Source organism: Anastrepha obliqua, chromosome 1, assembly GCF_027943255.1.
Source record: "Anastrepha obliqua isolate idAnaObli1 chromosome 1, idAnaObli1_1.0, whole genome shotgun sequence".
Taxonomy (NCBI): domain Eukaryota; kingdom Metazoa; phylum Arthropoda; class Insecta; order Diptera; family Tephritidae; genus Anastrepha; species Anastrepha obliqua.
The window spans coordinates 137,508,538-137,530,596 of NC_072892.1; the positions used below are offsets into that span (position 1 = coordinate 137,508,538).

Sequence of the window (22,059 nt, forward strand, 5' to 3'; positions counted from 1 at the left end):
TTAGTGGAGCCAGCATACATGCAATATTACATGAACATTTGGTACTCAACCAGATTTGTTCTCATTGAATGCCGCCTGTTGCCCAAAAACTCGACTGGTGTAAAAAAATGTTGAAACAATTTAGCCGCGGTAGTTCAAGGCACATCTATGCCATCGTAACAGGAAACAAAACAGCAATCGACAGTATGAGTATTCCAAGCGAAGCTTAATCCAACAAATGTCGTTCGCGGAAGAAGTACCACAAAGCAAATGGTCGACCGATTTTTTTTTTTAAATCTAGTCATGTCGCAACTGCACCACTAGAGAAACTTTAAACTTGAAACGATCAATTCTTAGTGGTACACACCCATTTGTTTGCCAGAAGTTTTCGAGGAATTAAGGAAAACGTACCGCCGAAGACGAATCATCCTTCACCAAGACAATGCGAACTCTCACGTATCGGCTGACACAAGAGAGTTCTTTGAGCACTTTGAGCATTCAAAAGGTCGAATTTATCGGTTATCCGCCTTGCTTTACTGATTTGGCAACCAATAATTGGTTTTTACTATTTAAAGACGCTGCTGAAGCCTTTAACCAGCTCGTTTTGGAGGTATCCACTTCTGAGTGTACTTTGGGCAAATGAGCTTCGAAAATTAGTTCAAGCGAATGCAGAGTGTATTTACTGCCAAGGAGAAAAGTTTGACAAACAATAAAGCCATTTTTATAAATTTTTATTTGTTTACTAAAGTAAATTTTTAAGACTTTATTAATATTTTACTATGTTTTAATTATTGGGCACTAAATAAAAACGGCAACTCTCGTATATTAAGCAGTTTCTTGATATTTCGTAATTTCATTATAGGCAAATGGTACAAAATCTGTTTCTTTTGCAGCATTACGTTGTCTGAACTTTGCAAATTTGATATACACTTGCCAGAAAAAGTATCCGTACACAAAGAAATGCAATCAACAGATAAAGAAATTCATAGTAAAAAAGCTAAAACATTTTAAAATTTTATGAAAAATGATTAGTCAGTAATTTGTGTACAATATCTATACATTTTTTCCTTAGTAAATCTTTAAATTTTTCCTTTTTTAATTTTAATACTTTTTTATGAAAATATGGTTCATTCTGCTACATATATGTGACCTGGTCTATGAAAAGGTACCTTACGTGTCAAAAAATCATTTTTCACTTTTTTGTTGATTCGAATAGTGTGTGAAAGGCTCTTTAAAATGGTGAAAACCAGAAAGTCATAATTTGTTTAAAAGTTTGTTAAAAGTAAAAAAAAGAAAAGTACAAATACGAAAAAGACTGATTTTTTTGTCATGATTTCTGCGATTTGCATTAACTTTTCCTTATTTATATATATATAAAAAAAATGGTTTTCACTGCTTCTGTGATTTTATTGATACTTTGATTTATGCTGAAGAAAATAAGCCAAACCGGATTGCAAAATATTATTATTTAAAAAAGTTACAAGGGTTTTTAGAAGTTTAAACTTTAACCGCTGTTTTCTCGAAAACATGTTTTCGCACGTAAGGTACCTTTTCGTAGACCAGGTCACATATATATATTCGACAGTTTCTCGCCGACTCCGAACGGCAGATATTTTTATGAAGAGCTTTTTCATGGCAGAAATACACTCGGAGGTTTGCCATTGCCTGCCGAGGGGCGACCGCTATTAGAAAAATATTTTCTTAATTTTGGTGTTTCACTGAGATTTATTCTCTCTGTGAATCCCGAATGGTAGTTGCTCATCAACCCATTCTGCTACAACAGCCATTAAAATTTGAGTTTTAAACTTTTTGCAAATTCAAAATAAAAGAGAACAAATATTCTACAAAGTTTCATCAAAACTCTTTGATCAGAATTTATAACAACATATTTACAACATTTCAAGTGTTGAATTTTTATATAACAAAGTACAGGCCTACAGTTGGTGAAAAATTGTGTTGATTCATGAACATTTTTTTATTAGTGGTCTTGTGAATTAGCTTCGAATACTCGAAATTTTGAAAGGAAACACTCCAGCTGACCATCGGCAGCAAAAAAATTGTCAAAAATCAACGCAATTTGTAAATCACTTGAAACTTGAATGTTTTTAGACTAAAATTTAATGGCCTTTAAAACTGCGTACTTGAATTTTTTTGGAAAATTCTGATTAAAGTGCAACTCTCAAGTGATTCAAAAATCACCTTGATTTTTTACAATTTTTTGCTGTCAGTTGTCGGACGCGGTGTTTTCTTCCATATAAAAATGCGTGGAGCATTCATTATATGAAGCTGTGTATGTGCAGAGATGTGAAATTTGGCATTTGCCATAGACAAACAAACAAAATATTTCTTTTTTCTTTTCTTTATTTTTTTTTCATACAAACATAAAAAAAACGAAATCTCATGTTTTTGTTGTAATTTAGTGTATGCGAGTTTCAAACAAGTACTTTTATCATCACATTGAGTTACGCGAAAAGCGTTGCATACTTTTAGGAGAATCTTTTTATTTTGTTTATTTGCGTTCTCTTCTTACAAAGTTGCTCTCTAATAATTATTTTGCTACCAAGCACATACCATACATATGTATTGTACATACATGCATATGTACATATATAAATACCGACGCCGGTTGAGCAAACAATAACCGAATACTTTAGTGATGCTTAAAGGAATTTCAACTGTTTTATTCTTTTAAGATTTGTATGTTAAGATTTTATTTTTCATTTTATTTGGCTTGACAATTTTTATGATCAACATTTTCAAACATTGACCTAACAGGACGGAATAATTGGAATCACTATTTCGCTGTTGATTTCGTTACTGTATTGGGTCCAATTGCTTGAATTTTCATGCAAAGAAAGCGTACCATGAGTCTATTTTTATGTTTATCTCTATTTTTCATTCATTAACCCAAAACTCCAATTGGCTAAGCTCTCCGGTTCATAAGCTTATTCCTATTATTGCCTCCTGAGTCCGACCTATCATGAATACGCAGCGAGCTGCTGCTTCTAAAGAAGTGTGGTTGTTCTTGGCATTCATCTTTGTGCTCATCATCTGATATGTATGATGATGGATGATGTTCTGAAAAGATGGTAGATGTTACTCCAAACATTTCAGTGATTTCTTGATTTTTAAAAGGCGCATTTTCCAGAATAAACAGTGAACGTTTTTCGACCGTTTGAATGCCATAATGTCACCGCATTGCAGTCAGCTGGTTTGCACTCGGAAAGTCTACAATTTACATTCTCCATACAAGTAAAGCCGCTTTAAGGCTCAAAGCGAGCTCACAATGGAGAACTGTCACACATGGACATTCAACCATTTTAGACTCCTACACGGATATACCCAGTGACTGTGATTATCACCCTCCCATTCTTTGCTTCGAAAGGAATTTCCTAATGAAAATCCCTTCTAGACTGGAATGGCTTGAAGAAGATCCAACACCCAACACACCCGTTAAGATCTACACGGACGGATCCAAAATGGACACCGGTGTAGGATCAGGGTTATTTTGCGAAGAGCTTTTTATTAGTGAATCCTTTAAATTACCCGATCACTGTAGCGTTTTTCAAGCGGAAATAAACGCTATTCATGAAGCCTTAAAATGGTTAAAGATAAACAGAATATCTTCAACGGATATCTGCATTCTATCAGACAGCCAAGCTGCCCTACGAGCCCTGGATGCATTCCAAACAACATCAAGGAGTGTCTTACGTTGTCGCCAATCTCTAAATGAGATGGCCAAACAATATCGTATAATATTATGCTGGGTCCCAGGCCACAGAGATATACCAGGGAATTGTATGGCAGACCAGCTTGCAAGGGAAGGTACCTGTATGCCAGGCATAAGTAATTTTATGGAGATACCTCTCGCAACTTGTAAGCTTCTCATTAAGGACGCACTAATCAATTCTGCAAAATCAGAGATGGATTAGCACTAACACCTGCGAAATTGCTAGGTAAATATGGCCAAGGCTAAATTTACGTCTGTCCAAGAGTATTATAAAACTGAGTAGACTTCAAATCAGGACCTTAGTAGGGGCCCTCACAGGACATTGTCTCATAGGAAATCATGCAAGGAGATTAGGCGTATACACGCATGATTTCTGTCGTAGCTGCAGAAATGAGGAGGAATTGGAAACAATTCAACACCTTTTTTGCACATGCCCGGCTCTAGCCAGAAGCAGAAACCGATTTTTAAAATCCTACTTCTTAACGAATATAGATAATCTATACACTTTAGGTATCAACAACCTTTTACGCTTTGTCAAAAGCTCAGGATGGTTCAATATGGAAAGGGAAATGTAGCCCAGCCCCCGCGGCTCACAACGGACCCATTCCGTGGTCTAAGTGGCATCGTTGTCTCTATGTGCGATGCGGCTGCCAAACCTACCTACCTACAAGTAAAGAAACTTCCATTATAATGTATACTGCAAACCACAATTTCATTCATTCTTTCAAGGAGTTGCGCTTGAAATTCGTCACCAGTTAAGAAAGCAGAAAATGAGCTTACCCGGAAGCTTAAGTAATGCTTCCGCTATCTTCAGTCTCTCCACACACAATAACCTATTCATACACAGTTGATGTTTTCTGCCAGATTGATTTATTTGTCAGGCGATATTTACCGTCCAGATTAAGCACACCTTCTGACCTTTCCCCCCTCACATTTATTCAAGTCGAAAAACTGCATCTATCCTTCACCTAGACTCGAACTAGTAACATTTTGTAACAGCAGCAGTAATCAGCCAACATTTTATGTGTGCCTCCGTGTGTATGTAGATATGTAGGTATGTATAGCTCAGAGGTGCGCTATGCTAGACAGTTCCACTATTGCCCTTCGCTGCTTAAATGCAATTGTCATCGTTTATAATCCGCTTCAAATCTATACAAAATCTGGTCAATCGTCCCTGCATTTACCGCTAAGTAGCCAAATACTGTTATCGCTGTTGCAGGCGCAGCACCACAGCGACATTATTTGCATAATTTTCGCATTCACTTGCCCAAGTCCACTTAAATGTCCGCCCACAACAAAGTGCATAAGCAATAATAAAACCAAAAACAAAAACGCAACAGTAGAGAAACCGATAGAGGCAATGGCTGTCAATACACAGGATAATACCAAAGGGCAATTTTGTTGATTGGCGTAATGTCAGGAATGACGAACTCACCAAACAATGAGTCTGACTGATCTCGTTACTTGGACGAGTAAATGAAAAGATGCTTGGAATGGCTGATAGTTTTGCGGTTAGGTGGATGGGTTGCCAATTTTAAATGCCAATTGTAGTTTTACGGCTTTGACACTTCCGCGATTTGTGGAAGTGCTAAATGTTGCCGACCGGCATTTTTTGCCATTCTCTGTCATGACATTGTGTCCTACAGGAAGTCACTCATTGGTAGAATTGAATGATGTTTGCATTTGAGTGTGACTTTGCATGTAACTTCATTGGCAGCGCTTTTTATTACTATTTCACCTGTTTGCATTTCTAATTAGCCGACGAAACTGAAATTTCAATGGAAAAAAGTTCTGAGAAGGTTCTTAAGCGGGTTTGAGGGATAATCGCGAAATGCACAGGTTTGCTTATTTACAATAATTGAAATGAGATCAATTAATTGAAACTTATAGAAATTGGAAAATGTTCGCTCTTAGACAGCACGCAACTAAGCGTGCCCTAACGTCGCAATTGTGTTCCTATGTTAAATTGTGACTGAGGCAAATTTTAGTAGCTTCTTCGTTACCGGGCACTACGGCCGCATAGATATACATTCATGCCACGATGAAGAGAATAATAAGGGGGCACCTGCCGTACTGCTATTGCTTTGCTCTCAGCGCGTTTGAAAATACCAGCTGATTTTCGTGACGTCACACTAGCCCTATTAGTGATCAGTGTGACCAGATTAATATTTTCGTAACTTAATTTACTATTTTTTTGTTCTCTACCGTCGGAGTTTTAGTTCCTCCTTCTATCCTGATATTTTTTAGCCTCTTCTTATTAAAACTTATTGCCTATAATTGTGAAAAATATACATTTTGTTTTTAATCAGTTCAATAATTCAGTCATTTTTATTTAGTTCTACATTTTTTTTTTATCATCTGGTTGCATTGTTGGTGCTGGGGATTATTTGTGTGTTACTTGTGCGAGTGTTAAGCAGGTCACAGACGTGAAACAAATCGAGAGGATCGGTTGAGACTCAATACTTCGACCTCTATAACTTTTATTTTCTGCGGTACCGCCGTTTAAGCATTGCTTCGCAGGGCCAAGCTGGCCATTATGGCTCTTCGTACAAGCTTCTGTTTCCTTCTCGTCAATCAGGTGTCTCTTTTCTCCTACTCTGAGTGGGATGACCAATGTTGGCCATAATTCTTTTCAGTGCCGCCGTCACCATGGCTGCCTTTTCACATGGTTTTTTGTTGTGCTCCTTGAGACTTAGACGAGCATCTATCATAACGCCCAGATATCTTAGTGCCGGTAGTGTGACCTTATACCCACCAATGCTTAGCGTGGTCGTTTATAACTTTTTCCTGCTCGTGATAAGTACTGCTCCCGTTTCTCGGCAACTATCGTCAACGCAATGCCGTCTGCGTATCGTTTGCACCTCTCTCGGGATTGAGAGTCGCAGTACCCCATCACATAGGACATTCCTTAGGATCGGGCCCAGTACAGATCCCTGCGATATTCCGCCCGTCACTGCATATATCTTAGGGCCTTCATCTGTATCGTATAGAAGTACTCTGGCCGACAGATATCTGCTTATGATCCGAAGCAAGTTCTTTGTCGCCATACATCCACCTGTCACCCTCAGTGGCCTTGCACGCCATGCTTGTCACTTTCCTGACCGCGCCGAAAGTTGAACGATCTTTTCGGAAGACGAACTGGTATTCAGATAGCCCAGCCGGCACTTTTTCCAGGTGCGGCTCCAGGCGCATGCAAATTAATTTCTTCAGGATTTTACCCATCGTATCTATCATGCAGAGTGGCCTATACTCAAAATTATGGCTGCTTTATTTGTGTGTGACATTTCTTCGGTTTATTTACACTTTTTTTTCCAAATTTGTTATTCTTCTTCTCCTTCGAGCAGTCAAATATCTCTCTCGCAACTGCAGAGTTGTCTAGTTTTGGATATAAGAAAGCAATAAAATTCCATTTAAAGAATAGAAAGTTCCAAATTTGTATTCAATTACTTAAAGAGCTTTGTATGCATAACAAATTTACTGTGCGCGTTTTTTTTTTAAATAAATGTGTTTTCAATATAAACGACTGGAGCTTTGTTTTGATAACTTCGAGTTTATTTATTCAAAATAGTCTCCTCTGGCTACGAAACACTGTTTTGCGCCATCTAAAAGCTTTTCGAAAGAGTGTTTCAGGTCATTGACCGGAATCCGGAATGTCCTTCAGGATGTCGGTACAAGCCTTTTGGATGGCCTCTACGGCCGCAAAACGTTTTCCTTTAATGGCCCAATGCAATTTTTCGAATGGGTTGAAGTCACAGAGAGCCATATGAGGCGAATACGGTGAGTGATAGATTGTTAAACTGCGATTTCTAGTCAAAAAATCAGTCACAAGAGTGGATCGATGAGATGGTGCATTATCCTTTGCGGTATTCGGGGCAATTCGACGAAAGCGATGCAATGCTTCAAAGTTCCAAGATAGAAATTGCATTAAGGGCTTGGCCCGTTGGTATGAACTTATTGTGGACAATTCCCTTGGAAGCGTAAAAATATATGAGCATCGACTTGATTTTTGACTTCTCTAAACGTGATTTTTTGGGTGATGCCTCGTTTGGGACGTTCCATTTGGCACTTTGACACTTAGTTTCAGATTCATGTTGAAAACACCACGTTTCATCACCAGTTACAATGTTGTAAAGGAAGTTCTCGTCTTTTCTCGCCTATTTAATGAGGTCTTTCGTATGTTGAATTCGCAGATTTTTTCGACCTCAGTTAACTTGTACGGAATGAAACGTGCATAGACCTTTCGTAATCCCAAAGAATCAGTTAAAATGCGATAAATCGATGTCTTGGAGATATTCAACTCCGATTCCATGAACTTCAGCTATGATTTCGGTTAATTTTTGATAAATTTAGGTACAATTTCGATGGAATTTTCGGTGATTACCCATTTATGTCCTCACAACCATCTCTGAAACGTGTAAACCACTCATGAACTGTGGTTTCGGTAAACGTTTTACCGATTTTAAAACCAAATTTGATATTAGCTCTTTGCTCGAAACTCATTTTTGTACCGATGACACAAACATACTGACACTTTAGACGGAATAACTTCGCTTCCATTGAACCGCATGTCACCAAGCTTTCATTGGAAGTCAGCAGGGGATGTAACTCCAAAGCACTAACTCATTAAAAAGATGGCGCTATCGAAAACATTTTTATGACGCCAGTCTTGTTTATCTTGGGCTTCACCTTGGTGAACACCATCAGCAATGACGCGCTATGGAGATCAACGAATGATGACGCCATCCTATGGCAAATCAAACGAAGAAAGTGGCAATGGGTAGATCACACGCTCAAAAAACCACCAGACGGCATCGCGAGAATGACATTGGACTGGCACCCGCAAGGGAGCAGAAGTCGCGGTTGGCCAAAGATTACTTGAAGAAGGTCGATGTTGCGTGAACTAGCAGATGCCGACATCTCATGGGACGGCGCAAAAAGAACAGCCCAGAAATGTGTACGATGAAAGGGTCTTGTGGAGGCCCTATGCTACCGACCGGAGTGAACAAGGATATAAAAAAAAAAACAAAAATGCGGCTACAAAGTAAGTAAAGGAAGCTGAAAAAGAAAAATGCCGGTTTTCTATTTGACTGAAAGAAAAACACACAACAAATTACAGCAACTGATTACTCATCTACCTTAAAAGCTTCAGCTGCAATGGCAACTGCAATTCTCATTTCACTCCCAACTTTATCTTAATCTTCATCTCGATCAACGTCAACTACGACCCCGGTTGTTTTATTTGCGTATGTAATATGAAATAATTAATTAACGTTTTCACGTGAGAACTTTTTTTCTGGAATTACCTTGCAACAAAATGATTATGTAAGCTAATTATATTGCCACTTGCCACTGTGTTGGCACCACTACATATGTACTTATGTATGCATAAGTATATGTTGCAGCGTGGAAAAGGTGTACGCTGGTCGTATGTCTCAAGGCCACCGACCTTGGTTTGTCCATTTACGTCATTCGGAAAATTGCAAGCATGTTGTTTTATTATGGTTGTCATTGTCGCTGTCATTGTTGTTGTTACCAATTTAACTGTTCATGCATTATAATCACTAGTCTTGCGTCCGTACATAATGCCTGTGCGGCTGCGTGTGGCAACTTAACTGAGCGCCAGCACGGAAGCTGTCGACGCTCACACGTCAGGCGGCCAGTCAAAAGCCAACAGCCGCTAGCTATGGCCCTATAATTAGAATAAATTATTGAAATAAAATAAATAATGTTGGCATCATTAGATAGGCATTTCCTCATCCAATTTGGCAGCTATAGCAAATTTGTTGCAAATGATTGCGTGCCACAGCTGTCGAGGCGTTTACTTGTAATCAGCTGATGCCAGTTTCTGTAGGGGCGAAAATAATTTTGAAAGCAAACATTTTTATCAATTAATTGTATTCTAAATTGAACCACTAAAAATTATTATTAACTGGAAGGTGTGGCACCCCAAAATACCTGGGAAGTGCTACTATTTTTCTCATATGTCTTGGCGAGTGAAACCAGAAACAAAGTGTGAAATTTATCAAAATCTTAACTTACTGTTAAATTATCTAGTTTGTGGGCTTATAATTCTATAACTTTTACTTCAAGTAATTGTTTTGAAAAAGGATTATTTAGCAGAAAAATAATGAAATTGTTTTCTGAGTTCTTCGCGCGAAACCCTTGAGCGAAGTGGAACAAAGATGGCGTGTGGTGTACAGAGAATAAATAATGGCCATAAAGGAAACTATTAGAAAACCATAAGGCTCATGGTTTTTTTGGTTTTATGGTAGAATAAAAACATCAGAAACATTCGATTGATGTCGTCGCGCCAATGATATGTGGGGCATGCTTCCACTAAAACCGACCTCTTCTCTTCGACTGACTTCCACCCCGGGACCGCATTTGCACTACATCGACGGTGGAGTTGTGATTGTGGATATCAAAAGAAACCTGCATCGAGGCTCTCTACCTATGACGTATGGAGGTTATACGTCGCTGATAGTTTCCATTACTTTCGTTATGAAGCAGATGAAACTTCGAAATTCTGCGGTAATGCCATGTGCATTACCGTCTTGTCTGCGTCTGATATGGTCGTGAGTCGCTAACTCAAGCATCGGTACGTCTGGATCGACCTCCTCTGGAGCACTGTTTCATGTTCACCTCAGTCATTGTCGGGAAGCTCGATGAGATCAGATGGGCGTTGATATTAATTAGCTCTGGCTGCCATTACTGAAACAGTTCTATTGTTCGCCTTACTTCGTTCTGCTTGTGTAACGTATGCAATACTTGCTTGGCAAATGCATGTTAATTACATCCCAGCAATGTTTTGAATTGCACATACTGCCAGTTAAATTTGGTTCACTTGGCTGTATTCCAAAGAACGTGGCTAACTCTGCACGTTCTCTTTCGAACCTTAGACCGCGTCTCGAGTCTTCAAACTCTTCTGGGCAAATAGGATAGCGGAGAGATAAACCTATGAAGATAATCCTGGAAGCAGCGGTGTCCGCTCAGCATCAGAGAGAATAGTAATCCACTTATCCGTGTCTTCGTCGTAACCACGTAGCAAGATAATGATGAGTTTGTGTGTCCAGCGGCCATTAGGAGCAAGATCCCATCTTCGCTGCCATTCTATAAGTAACACAATTCGCTGTTCCAACGTTGGTCTCTTGTTGGTTTTGCTGATTGCCTTGAATAGAGACGGTTTAGTTTATGTGCTCGGATATCCAGTGGAGTTCTTCCCATAATCACACAAATCGCATCTTCCGATACTATCCGGTAAGCACAGGCTACTCACAAAGCGCTGACTCTATAAACCTGCCTGGCTTGTTTCCCGTCTCCCGCCAAATGGGAGCGGCATATACCAGGATGGCGTCTGTCACAGTAGATAGAAGGCTCCTCTTTGCATCTTGGGCTTCCCGAATGTTCGGCAGCAACCGTGTTAGAGCATTTGTAAATACGACGCTTTCCATACTGACTTTCACCGCGTGCTCTCTGAAGGTCTTGCGCGAGTCAATCGTAAACCCTGGGTACTGTATATCCGGTTTAAACGGGATGTTGAGACCTCCAACATTTACCTCTTCTTCCTTTTGCTCAACAAAACTGCTTCAGTTTTTTACACTGCTTGGCATTTTATAACCAGCGCTCAATCCTCGCTATCACATCGCTGCAGGTGAGTTCCACATCAGTGACATGTTTCCTCGTTACAAGCAGCGCAATTTCGTTTACGTATCCCACCAGTGTCGCATTCATGAGTATTTGAGGATGCCATCGTATATTGCCGTCCACATAATACGGCCAAGAACCGAGCCTTGCCGTATACCACCCATCACCATGTATTTCTGAGGTCCGTCATCGGTGTCGTATTCAAGGATTCTGCCATCGAAATAACTCTGGATAATCCGAAAGAGGTACGAAGGCACTCCAAGACCACTTAGTGCTAAAAGAATTTGCGTCGAATTTGCTGAGTTTTAAGCGTTCTTTATGTCTAGCGTTATGACAATGTAGTATTTCATAGAGCCGAATGCCCCACCTGTTCTATTAACGGCCTCGTTCGCTATTTCGGCCATCAGTCTAAAGGCGTCGACAGTGAATCTTGTTCGCCTAAAGTCTCCTCAAGTCCTGTTGGCCCCTCAAGATATTTCTGCAAACGCTCACAGATGAAACCTCGCTGAAGCGTACCAGTATTGGGAGGAAGAGCGACAAAAATATATATTTTCAGATGAGAAGATGACTCACATGGTCTATGAAAAAAATTAACTTTAGAGATCCACAGACAAAATGTTTCTGTAGGCCAAGTAAATACGTTATTCAGTGAAAATTTTACATTTCATCAAATAACGCTGCTATGCGTATTTTCAAATTTACCAGAGAGTTTCTAAAAATGCAGAATACACCGTTATGGAACTGACCTCCGTGTAGCTGAAGTCCAAAAGAAAATTCCGAGCAATACTGTCAGAAAATTCGTTTTTAATTCCGGGCTGCAAGGCTCCTGTTTGGGACTGCTTCTCGGAAAAAGTATTTGAATTTTTTTTTTACTAATATTTTGAATGAATTAGCCAACCTTGGATTTTATATAGCCAATGGTCCCAAGGCAAAAGCGTGGACGATGACAACATCCGATGAAGCGATGCTTGGAGTGATTGGGAGAAATATTCTGCGCAAGATTTTTGGACCTTTGCACGTTGGCAACGGCGAATATCGCAGAAGATGGAACGATGAGCTGTATGAGCTTTACGACGACATAGACATAGCGCAGCGAATAAAGATCCAGCGGCTACGTTGTCTGGGTAATGTCGCTCGAATGAATACAAACGCTTCGGCTTTGAAAGTATTCGATGCGGTACCAGCTGGTGGTAGTAGAGGAAAAGGAAGACCTCATCTACGTTGAAAGGATCAGGTGGTGAAGGACTTGGCTTCACTTGGTTTGTCCAACTGGCGCCGGTTAGCACGATAAAGAAACGACTGGCGCGCTTTGTTGAACTTGGCCAAAATCTCGTAAGCGGTTATCACGCCAATTAAGAAGAAGAAGAACGGTCTCAAGCATAGAAACCGAGTAGAGTGAAACAGCAGAATGGGATTTGTTTGTTGGATTGGCCTGCGCAGTCGCTTGATGCAAACCCTTCTGAAATTGTGGGGGCAACATTTAAGTAGTTAAGCAAAACAGGCAAACAGTTATCATGGCAAATTCTGCTGATTTGGAGCTGATTACCTCCAGAAATTTACGCAGAAATTAACACAAAATAACGCATGGCTCGAAGATGTGAAGCCATTAGCGCTAATGGTGGTGGTTTGTGCATGTATTGCGGATTATAAATATTAATAGCCCATACAATGCAATTTTTTAGACTCGTTTTCAAAGTTTACGGAGTTTTATATTTTTCTAATTTTGTTTTACGAAAATTTCTAAATAAAAAAAACGAATTATAAAAAAATTTGTCTATATTTCTAAAAATGCATTTATATTTTTTTTTTTGTTTTTAATTTTGAATTTGTAATTTTCTCCGAAAAAAAAGAAGAGCAAATATTTAAAAACGTTTCGCAACCATTCCGCACTTTAGCAAGTTTCGCGCTCTATTCGTTTTCTTTCGGCGTCTGGTCCGCGCTTCATTATTGCCCAATTGTGCTGCGTACATTCGATGCCAGTGCGCACATTGCAGCCGCACGGCTTAACGCAAGTGTCAACGATATCAGATTTACCATCACCAGGCGCCTTTTCTTCCATCACCTCCATCGCGTGCTTGCCAACAAAGTCTTTTTGTGGACACGCGAATATCAGCCAATTGGCGTGCGGCGGCAAATAGTCGACACCCGCACTCAAATATTTCTCTGCCAATTGCCGACAGAATTCGGAATCGTTGATTGCCAACTTCAAGCTGTTATTATATTTTTCCTCCTCCTCGGCTTGTATTCGTGCATTTTCAGCCAATTGCTCATCCAATCCTTGGCGCATCTTCCACCGTTCGGCCATAATATCGGCGCGTGTCTTCTCCGGACGAGCAAAGCGATTCTCGATGATCTTTTGCTCACGTTGTTCTTGCACGTCACGTAATCGCCGCTCGTACTCTTCGCATATTTGACGTCGCAGCTCGGCATAGCAAAGTGCGGCGATCTCCGCCTTGCGTTTCGCCTCCCACTGTATGTTGCTCTTTGTGCAGATATCCACATGCCGCAAATCATCAATGCGCGCGTCTCGCAACTTTTCCGCGCTCTCCTCCAATTTGCGCATGCGTCGCACATAGTCGAGGTATTCCAATGTGGCATTGTAGACGGCACGCTTACGCTGCATCACTGATGCGCTCCATTCTTGCTCCTCCTTCGCCACTTGACGCATCAGTTCGCGGTGCTCTTCTGCGCGCTCACACTCTTCAGCATCGCGTCGTGCCTTATTTTCCGCCATCATATCGAGCAGTTCTTTGCGATAGATGAACGTTTTCGCAGGTTGGCCTAAACGTTTGCGATCGAAATCTTCTAACCGCATCTCCTCCATAACTCTGGCCAACTCCTTGGCTTCCTCACGCTTCAACTCACGTTGCCTCTCAATCTCTCTTTGGTGGTCTCTCATTTGTTCTTCAAGTACACAGCGCGTATTGCGTTTCAAATCACATTTCACTTGATTCTCATTCGCGTGCCTCTGATCGTACTGCTGGGCAGTGGCATCGCGAACTTTAAGCCAAAACTCATCCTGTTGACGCTCACGCATGTAAGCGCGCTCTTTCTCAATTATTTGTTCAAGTTGTGTTTCTTTCACCTGTAAGGTTTCTTTGTGACGCAGCGCCTCACGTATCTCATAACAACTCTCGAACTGTTGCTGCACTTTCTTCCGCTCCAGGAATGTCTGCTCCTGGCGATTGCGTTCCTCTTTGATCCTGAGCAAAATGTTCTTGCGCTTTTGGATATCTTCGTCAATGCGTGACTTGACTTTTTTGGCAAATTCTTCTTCGTAGACCTTATCCTCATGCTCTAGCATGCGTCGCAACGTTTGACGGCGTTGCTCCAGTTCTTTAGCCGCTACATCTTGCGCGGTTTGTACAAGGTCTTTGAGGTGCGCGTATAAACTCTTACGGTCTGTGCGCTCAATGAAGTAATGTCTTGCTATATCCGCACTTGCTATCATCTCCAGTCAATTACGCTTGTGGCTGTGTTTTAGATAAAATGTAAAATGATTTCTCTAAAAAAAATGTTTAAAAATTTTCAGAAATAATTAATATAAAATTTGTGCAATCGTAAAAAAATACGTAATGTCAGTAAAAAAAAAAAGTTTGACTTCGAATATTAGACAGAAATCAGAGTTTTCAAAAATGTAAAGTGAAGAATTAATTGTGGATTGTAGGCAAGGTCATACAGGAGTCAAGGCGCAAAAAGTGGTGTCACTAGACCAACATCAATGTTTTGTTCGTTTAATTTTCAAAGTAAAGTATTGGCAAAATAGAAAACAAAGAATCAATTCGCCTTGTTTCATTCTGTGCTGACAGTCACATGGACACGGCGAAGAAGAAACACAAATCAGCTGATTTACCAATACCACCTTTGATAGATTCGCCTTAGACTGGGTTGTAATTCTTCTACGAGTTCTATATCGATAAAAGAGATACATAATCGCCAATTTCTTTACCTTGTTTTGGAAAATATTCGTAGAGAAATAACATTCTTGAGAATTTTGAAGGCACTCCGCACTTTCTTTACTTCTGTCGAAGTTTCCAGACATTCTCTGTAGTATTAATGCAAAGTACCTTAAACACACATAGATACCTGCGCTAAACGAGTGGTTTAAGCCTCAATGCTACCAAGGCTGAACTATGGTTGCTTACAAGCAAGTATAAAATTCCCGACCTTTGGCTTCCGACATTCATTGGAACTTTTCTGCCGGTCGGTGACAAGTAAGCTACATAAGTTTAACCCTTGACAGGAAACTTTCATGGAAACTGAATGTTCAGGACAGAGTGAAGAAGGTTGCTACGGTGCTCTACTCATGTAAAAACAGGATGCTTAAAATGAGGCTTAGCCCCCAAAATATTGAATTGGGGAATAAGTCCGTAGCGCTTTTACCGAAGGCTTTTCATTTAAACAAATAGCAATGATTACATCAATAAGTTAATGAATTATATATTCGCCGTTGCTATTTGCAACCTCTTCCCACCTCTCGACTAATTTGTTGATGCCGTTCCGCCAAAAATCGCCTGGTCTGGAGTCAAAGAAGTTGTTGAGCCAGTTTTTAAGGACCTTTTTGTTATCGAAGGTAACGCCCTTCATATGGTATGACAGGGAGCGGAAAAGATGGTATTCGGTCGGTGCAAGGTCCAGAGAACACGACGGATGTTGAAGGACCTCCCAATCGAGCTCTTGGAGTGCTGCTTTGACGATTACAACATGGGGCCAGGCGTTGTCATGAAGGAAAATGGTTTGATCATGTCGATCAGGTCTTTTCGGTCGTAAAGCCACATTCACATGCTTGTTGACGGTAGCATTCTTTTCGAGCATTTCCCAGTGCACCCTGCCCTCCCAGTCCCACCAAACACATAACATGATGTTCTTTGGATGAAGATCCGGCTTGACTCTCGGCTTTGGCGTATCTCCTGGAACCACCCACTCCTTTCTTTGCCTCATATTGATGTATAGGCACCATTTCTCATCTCCCGAGACGATTTGGTACAAAAAGCGCTGTTTATGACCGCGTGTTGCTCGATGGCGAGCGAGATGCTGAGAAGCAATTTGAAGGCGACTTTCTTTGTTTTTTTTTTGTTGAGCTCGTGAGGCACCCAGGCTCCCGATTTTTCGATAAATCCCATTGAACGAAGGTGATTGAGAATCGTTTTATAATTGCAGTTCATTTTTTCCGTCAATTCACGACTGATTTGTCGACCGTTCCCCTTCGAAAGTGATTTGAGATGTTCTTCGTCGAATTCAGCAGGCCTTCCGCTGCGGGACGCATCATCGACATCAAAGTCCCCTGTTCTGAATCTTCCAAACCAGTTCCATTCTGTAGACTCGTCTATGATACCTTTTCCATACACATCGCAAATGTCCCAGGCTGCTTTTTGAACTCGCTGAAAAGCAAAGAAGATCAGGTGTCGAAAATGTTGATTTGTGCCTCCTACCTATTCCATCTCTAAGCCTCAAAACTAATAAAAAATAAAATAATTAAAAAAAAAAAAAACAATTTACATAGTTTTGTAGAGCAGAAAGAGTTCTATCGAATGAATTCCTAACCTGTTCCCAAGGCAAGCAGAGCAGAAAGAGTTCTATCGAATGAATTCCTAACCTGTTCCCAAGGCAAGCAAATCGTTTGTAAAAGAAAAAAATAAATAAAAACCTGATGAACTTTTTCTCCAACCCAATATGGCTTTTTCAGATCAGTTATGACCTATGCACTAATGGTCTGGTGGTTGACCCTTGATAAGAAAACGGCAATCAAGAGGCGAGATAGTATTCAAAGAGCGGCTAGCCTCAGTATTACTGGGGCGCTCAAAACAATTACAACTTCGGCTCGAAATATAATATTATGCTGCATTTATTGCCAATTGACCTAAAAGTTCATCTATTGTAGACAACTAGCCGCCAATATATCCTCTCGCTTGCTTGATCATTGCAGCCTACTCCAAGCCGAAATCTTGGCAATCGCAGAAAACCTTTTATTGCTGAATAAAAGTGTAGTCACAGTTAGCGAAATCTTCGTTTACTCGCCTAAGACAGTAAAGGAATGTTAGAAATTATTAAAAATACTTGCACAGTATTTTTCTATTAATCCACTCTGGGCGCACGGACATACTGACATTGAAGGTAAGGCAGATGAGTTAGCTAGATTTAGCTTCTCGCCTCAAATTTGTCAGAACAAGGTCGACATACCCATGCCCTTGAGGCAGAGTGCATCCGGCAAGTTTGGCAGATGGTTAAAAATTAATCATCTAATCTGGTTTTTGAATAACTTTTTTACTAGTTAAGAAACAAAAAATGATTTTGAGTGACGGAAGTCTTTATTTCGATCTTTACGCGCTCCATTGCTTGTACTACTGTGGGCAAAAAGTAAGATGAATTTGGTTGTAAAATGAAAACTCTTTATTTATTCTTGTAAATCAATTTCATCCCCTTCAAAATAATCCCCTCTCGATGAAATACACTTATGCCAACGATTTTTCCAATCCCCGAAACATGACAAATAGTCCATTTCCGGTATAGCCATCAGCACCTTCTTCGATTCAGCTTTTATCTCCTCAATCGACTCGAAACGCGTTCCCCGGAGTGGTCTCTTGAGTTTTGGGAATAGCCAGAAGTCACACTAAGCCAAATCAGGCGAATACGGTGGTTGCGGAACGATATGCGTGGATTTTTTGGCGAAATGGTCACGAAGAACGAGTACAGTGTGAGACGGTGCATTATCGTGATGCAAAAACCAAAAGTTGTTGGCCCATAATTCTGGTCTTTTTGGACGAATTGCTTCACGTAAACGACGCATAACGCTCAAATAATATTCTTTATTAACAGTTTGGCCAGGTGGAAGGAATTCATAGTGCACCACACCACGAAAATCGAAAAAAACTGTCATCATGACCTTTATTTTTGAACGACTTTGACGTGCTCTTTTCGGTCAGGCTTCGCCTTTAGCACGATATTCGCTTGATTGGTCGGTTGTTTCAGGGTCGTAAGCATAGGTCCAAGTCTCATCTCCCATAAGGATGCATTTGAGCTTGTCCTGATAGTCTGAAAGCATTGTTTCACACACATCAACGCGACGACTTTTTTCCAAGAAATTGAGAGTTTTCGGTACCAAACGAGATTTGACTTTTCGTAGGCCCAAATGGTTTTTCAAAACGGTTTTCACAGATCCTTCTGATATTCCGATCATATCAGTAAGGTCTTTAACAGACAACCGACGATTTTTGAGCACTAACTCCTTCACTTTATTGACGTGTTGGTCATCTGTTGACGTCGATGGTCGTCCGGAGCGCTCCAAGCCATCAACACGTTCTCGACCCTCTTTGAAGTCTTTGTACCACTTATAAACATTTTTCTGCGACATGGTCAAATCACCAAATGCCTTCTGCATGCTAAACGTTTCCGCAGCCGAAATTTCATTCCGCAAACAAAATTTGATGGCACTTCTCTGCTCAATCAAATCAGACATTGTAAAAATCGAAAAATGCACTCTTGGTCGTTTGGTAAACACAAGCGTAAATATATTACTGATAATGACATTCACATGAAAGTTGGCCTAGATGTTATTAACAGTGCTGCCAACTCATGAAAAAAAGTATGTTTGTATACTGTATGTTTGTATACTGCAGCTGTCTAGTTCACAAGTGTCAAATATGACTGACGTAAGACGCCATTTCCAAAAAGTATAAATCTGCGGATAGGGAAATTCATTTTGCGCCACCTTGCATGTGGGGCACTTTCATTAATATTTTGTATAAATTTATGTTTATATTTTCTAATCCAATCACACAAAATGATATAAAATTAAATTATTTCTGTCAAAGCGCATTCATCTGCCTTAGAAATAATCAGCTTGCTTTGACAATCGGAAACCCAAAAGCACAGAAAAAAAACATGTAAATTTTTTTTTGTACCTATCACTTTGAACACATTCGCCTGGCCCTAGTCCTTTCCAACCAACTTCTCCATATCAGCTCAGCATAAATCGCATTTACAAATTTAAATTACCGAGAATTTCGCCGCTGATTGACAGCAATGCAAGTGTCTCGTTAGTGGAACCATTTCTCTCGACTTGACTTTGACTTTGGCTTTGAATTTGACTTTGAGGCGATGTCATTGACTCGGATTTTGAGCTATTGCTGTTTTTCCTGCTATTTCATACAAATTGGTTACTAGTTTTTGCTGTTCGGCAACGCAGCAATGGCATTGCGCCATGAAAACGACAGCAGTTAGTGGCGCGCCTGCGTATAAAAGTATTCACGTCTTCTTAATAGTGAGTATTGGAAAAACGTTTGTCATGCAATTGCTTGGAAGTCATCAGTTTGCAATTTGTTCTTGTATCCACTGTCATTGTTGCCACATTGATGTGTACTGTGTGTGTGTATGTGCAGATGTATAATTGGCGACTATGACTACCTTTGTTGTTGTTGCTCTAACTATTGTAAACGTCCGCTGTAACAATCGTATGGTTGTTGTCAGTCATAATGATTGTTTGTTCTTTTATTTCTTATAACTATTTCATTGGGCTTCATGAATTACGCATTCAGCTTCTTAAGAGAAAGTGGTTACTCTGGCGGCATGGCGATTTGTATTTGGTTACATAGGGTTGCGTTTGATGCCTTGAGACTAACGAATTGGTGGTAATGGCATGACTTTGGAAAATACCGGATTCTAGAAGAAAAGTTCAAAGCTTTGCATAGCCGCTGAGAATTATTCATGTTCGATATGCAAGTAGTAAAAATTTTAGAGAAATATCCAAAAACCAAAAAAAAAAGTGAAAAATGTGCGTACATTAGAATGTCCCAGAAGCAAAACATTTTACTTTCTTGATGAACATTAAATTTATTCCATGGCAAGAAAAATTACGAAGACAATTTCAATCAGAATGTAAACAAACAAACGAAGCAACATAAGAAAAATCAAATCTTTTTGACATTCAAGCCACCAAAAATCGAGAATATATTAAATCAGCTGATTGCAGCTCTAATCACTTTATTTCGTGTGAATTCGGCCTTTCTACGCCAAAGCAAGTCACTAATGTCGCTGTGTGGGTGTGAGTGTGTGAGGTAATATCTGATTGAAAAGCGCAGCCTGTTCTCTACTTTTGACAAAACCGTAGCCTGGAAGATATTTATTACCTTCAGCATGGAAGCTGACGTCGTTTCCATTTTGCCATATCGGTGCTGTCTTGATCAGATTTCAATGTGAACCTAAAAAAACATAACTAGAGAAAATTTTCTCGAATCTCATCTGGAAAATATTTAAGGGGGAAGTCTACTGTGACAAGGGAAAAAACAGGCTTATTTTCCGGATTTTATTTCTAACAAAATATTGCTCGTACATAAAATCTATTTAAACTCTTATCTTTATTATATATTTAAGTTTTTGAAAAAAAAATTTTAAGTCAAAATATTCAAAATGGCCGCTATGGCACTTCTGCAAGCGCCTTACGGCGAACCTGGTGGCCAACCAATCACCATGCGAAGATCACCGTACCGACGAAGATCCCTTTGCCATCCCCAAACCCCTCACATCCCGCTATTTCCTCTCCTAGCCCACCCCCTAATCCAGGGTGTTATGCGACACCGTGCCCATTGGATGGTTTGCAGCCAGGGGGTTCACCAGACCGGCTGTATTTCAACGGCGCCTTCCTAACACCGGGCCGCCTTAGGAAGTAACTGTGGCCTTGCCACGGTATGGGGCGCTGCCGTGGTGGACCGTTTTGAATTCCCCATTATACAGATAGACCACTGCGCTCGCCTCGTCGAGCAGGTGGTCGTACGAAAAAGATGAATACAGATGAAAAATCAAGCAACAAAACTTCCATTGTAGCGGGAGCAGGCTACAGTGGTCGCAATCCCACTGCCAAACACACACAGAACGCTCTTCAGCGCGGAGGTGCCGTTGTCAACGAAGACTCGGACCACGAAAGCGCCGGGAGCATCAATACAGCTGAGGAAGAGGCTCTTCTGCGTTCTCCGGCTAAGTCCAGTGGTGCTGCTTCGGATAGCAAGAACAGACCAAGGATCAAGCCTGATAAAGAGAAGCTGAAGGCCAAAGCCCGATACAAGGCTGCGGTCAAAGTTTGTGACCGATTTGGCAGCAAGTCCAACCTGACGAAGCAAGAGGAGGAACGGTTGGCTTGGGCCAGAGAGGAGATCAAAAATGGCCGGGCCTTCTACGCAGCAAAGCCAATGTTCGCAGCCTCGAACCCGAAATATGCGAACAAAATCGAAGAAGAGCTAGCCATCAAGAGGCAGCGTTCTGCGGATAGTGAGGCCTCAGGGCCATCAAAAAAGCAGAAGCACAGGCACGAGACGGCTAAACCTAAAAACGGAGACGAAGGACCTACGACGTCGAAAGCAGCGGTAGCGGCCAGTGAAATTGCCAAGAGGCATCTCATAGTGGCACTCACTGACCGCAGCGACCAGCTGGGGCGAATGTCGCAGGAACGGTGGAAGGTAGTGGAGATGAAGCTACTGGAAACCTTGTTTACTAAAATGGACGCGGAGCCGAACGCACCCATGCCAGCATTCGACGGAGCAGGGTGGTTCAGCGGCGTCAAAATAATAAAGTGCAAGGATGACCCCACGCTCACATGGCTAAAGGAAGCGGTGAGAACGCTTCGCGGCCTGTGGGAGGGGGCATCACTGGAAATCGTTGATCGCAGCTGCATTCCCTCAATACCGAAGGCAAAGGTTTTCATTCCGCGAGTGGTA

General features: G+C 40.8%; 1 protein-coding gene across 1 annotated transcript; it reads right to left on the reverse strand.

Moving 5' to 3' along the window:
* Positions 1–13,139: 13,139 nt before the first annotated feature.
* On the reverse strand, positions 13,140–14,939 carry LOC129236288 (trichohyalin). Its single transcript, XM_054870585.1, has one exon. It carries the CDS (start codon positions 14,802–14,804, stop codon positions 13,245–13,247), a length of 1,560 nt encoding a protein of 519 aa, XP_054726560.1. The 5' UTR covers positions 14,805–14,939; the 3' UTR covers positions 13,140–13,244.
* Positions 14,940–22,059: the final 7,120 nt, after the last annotated feature.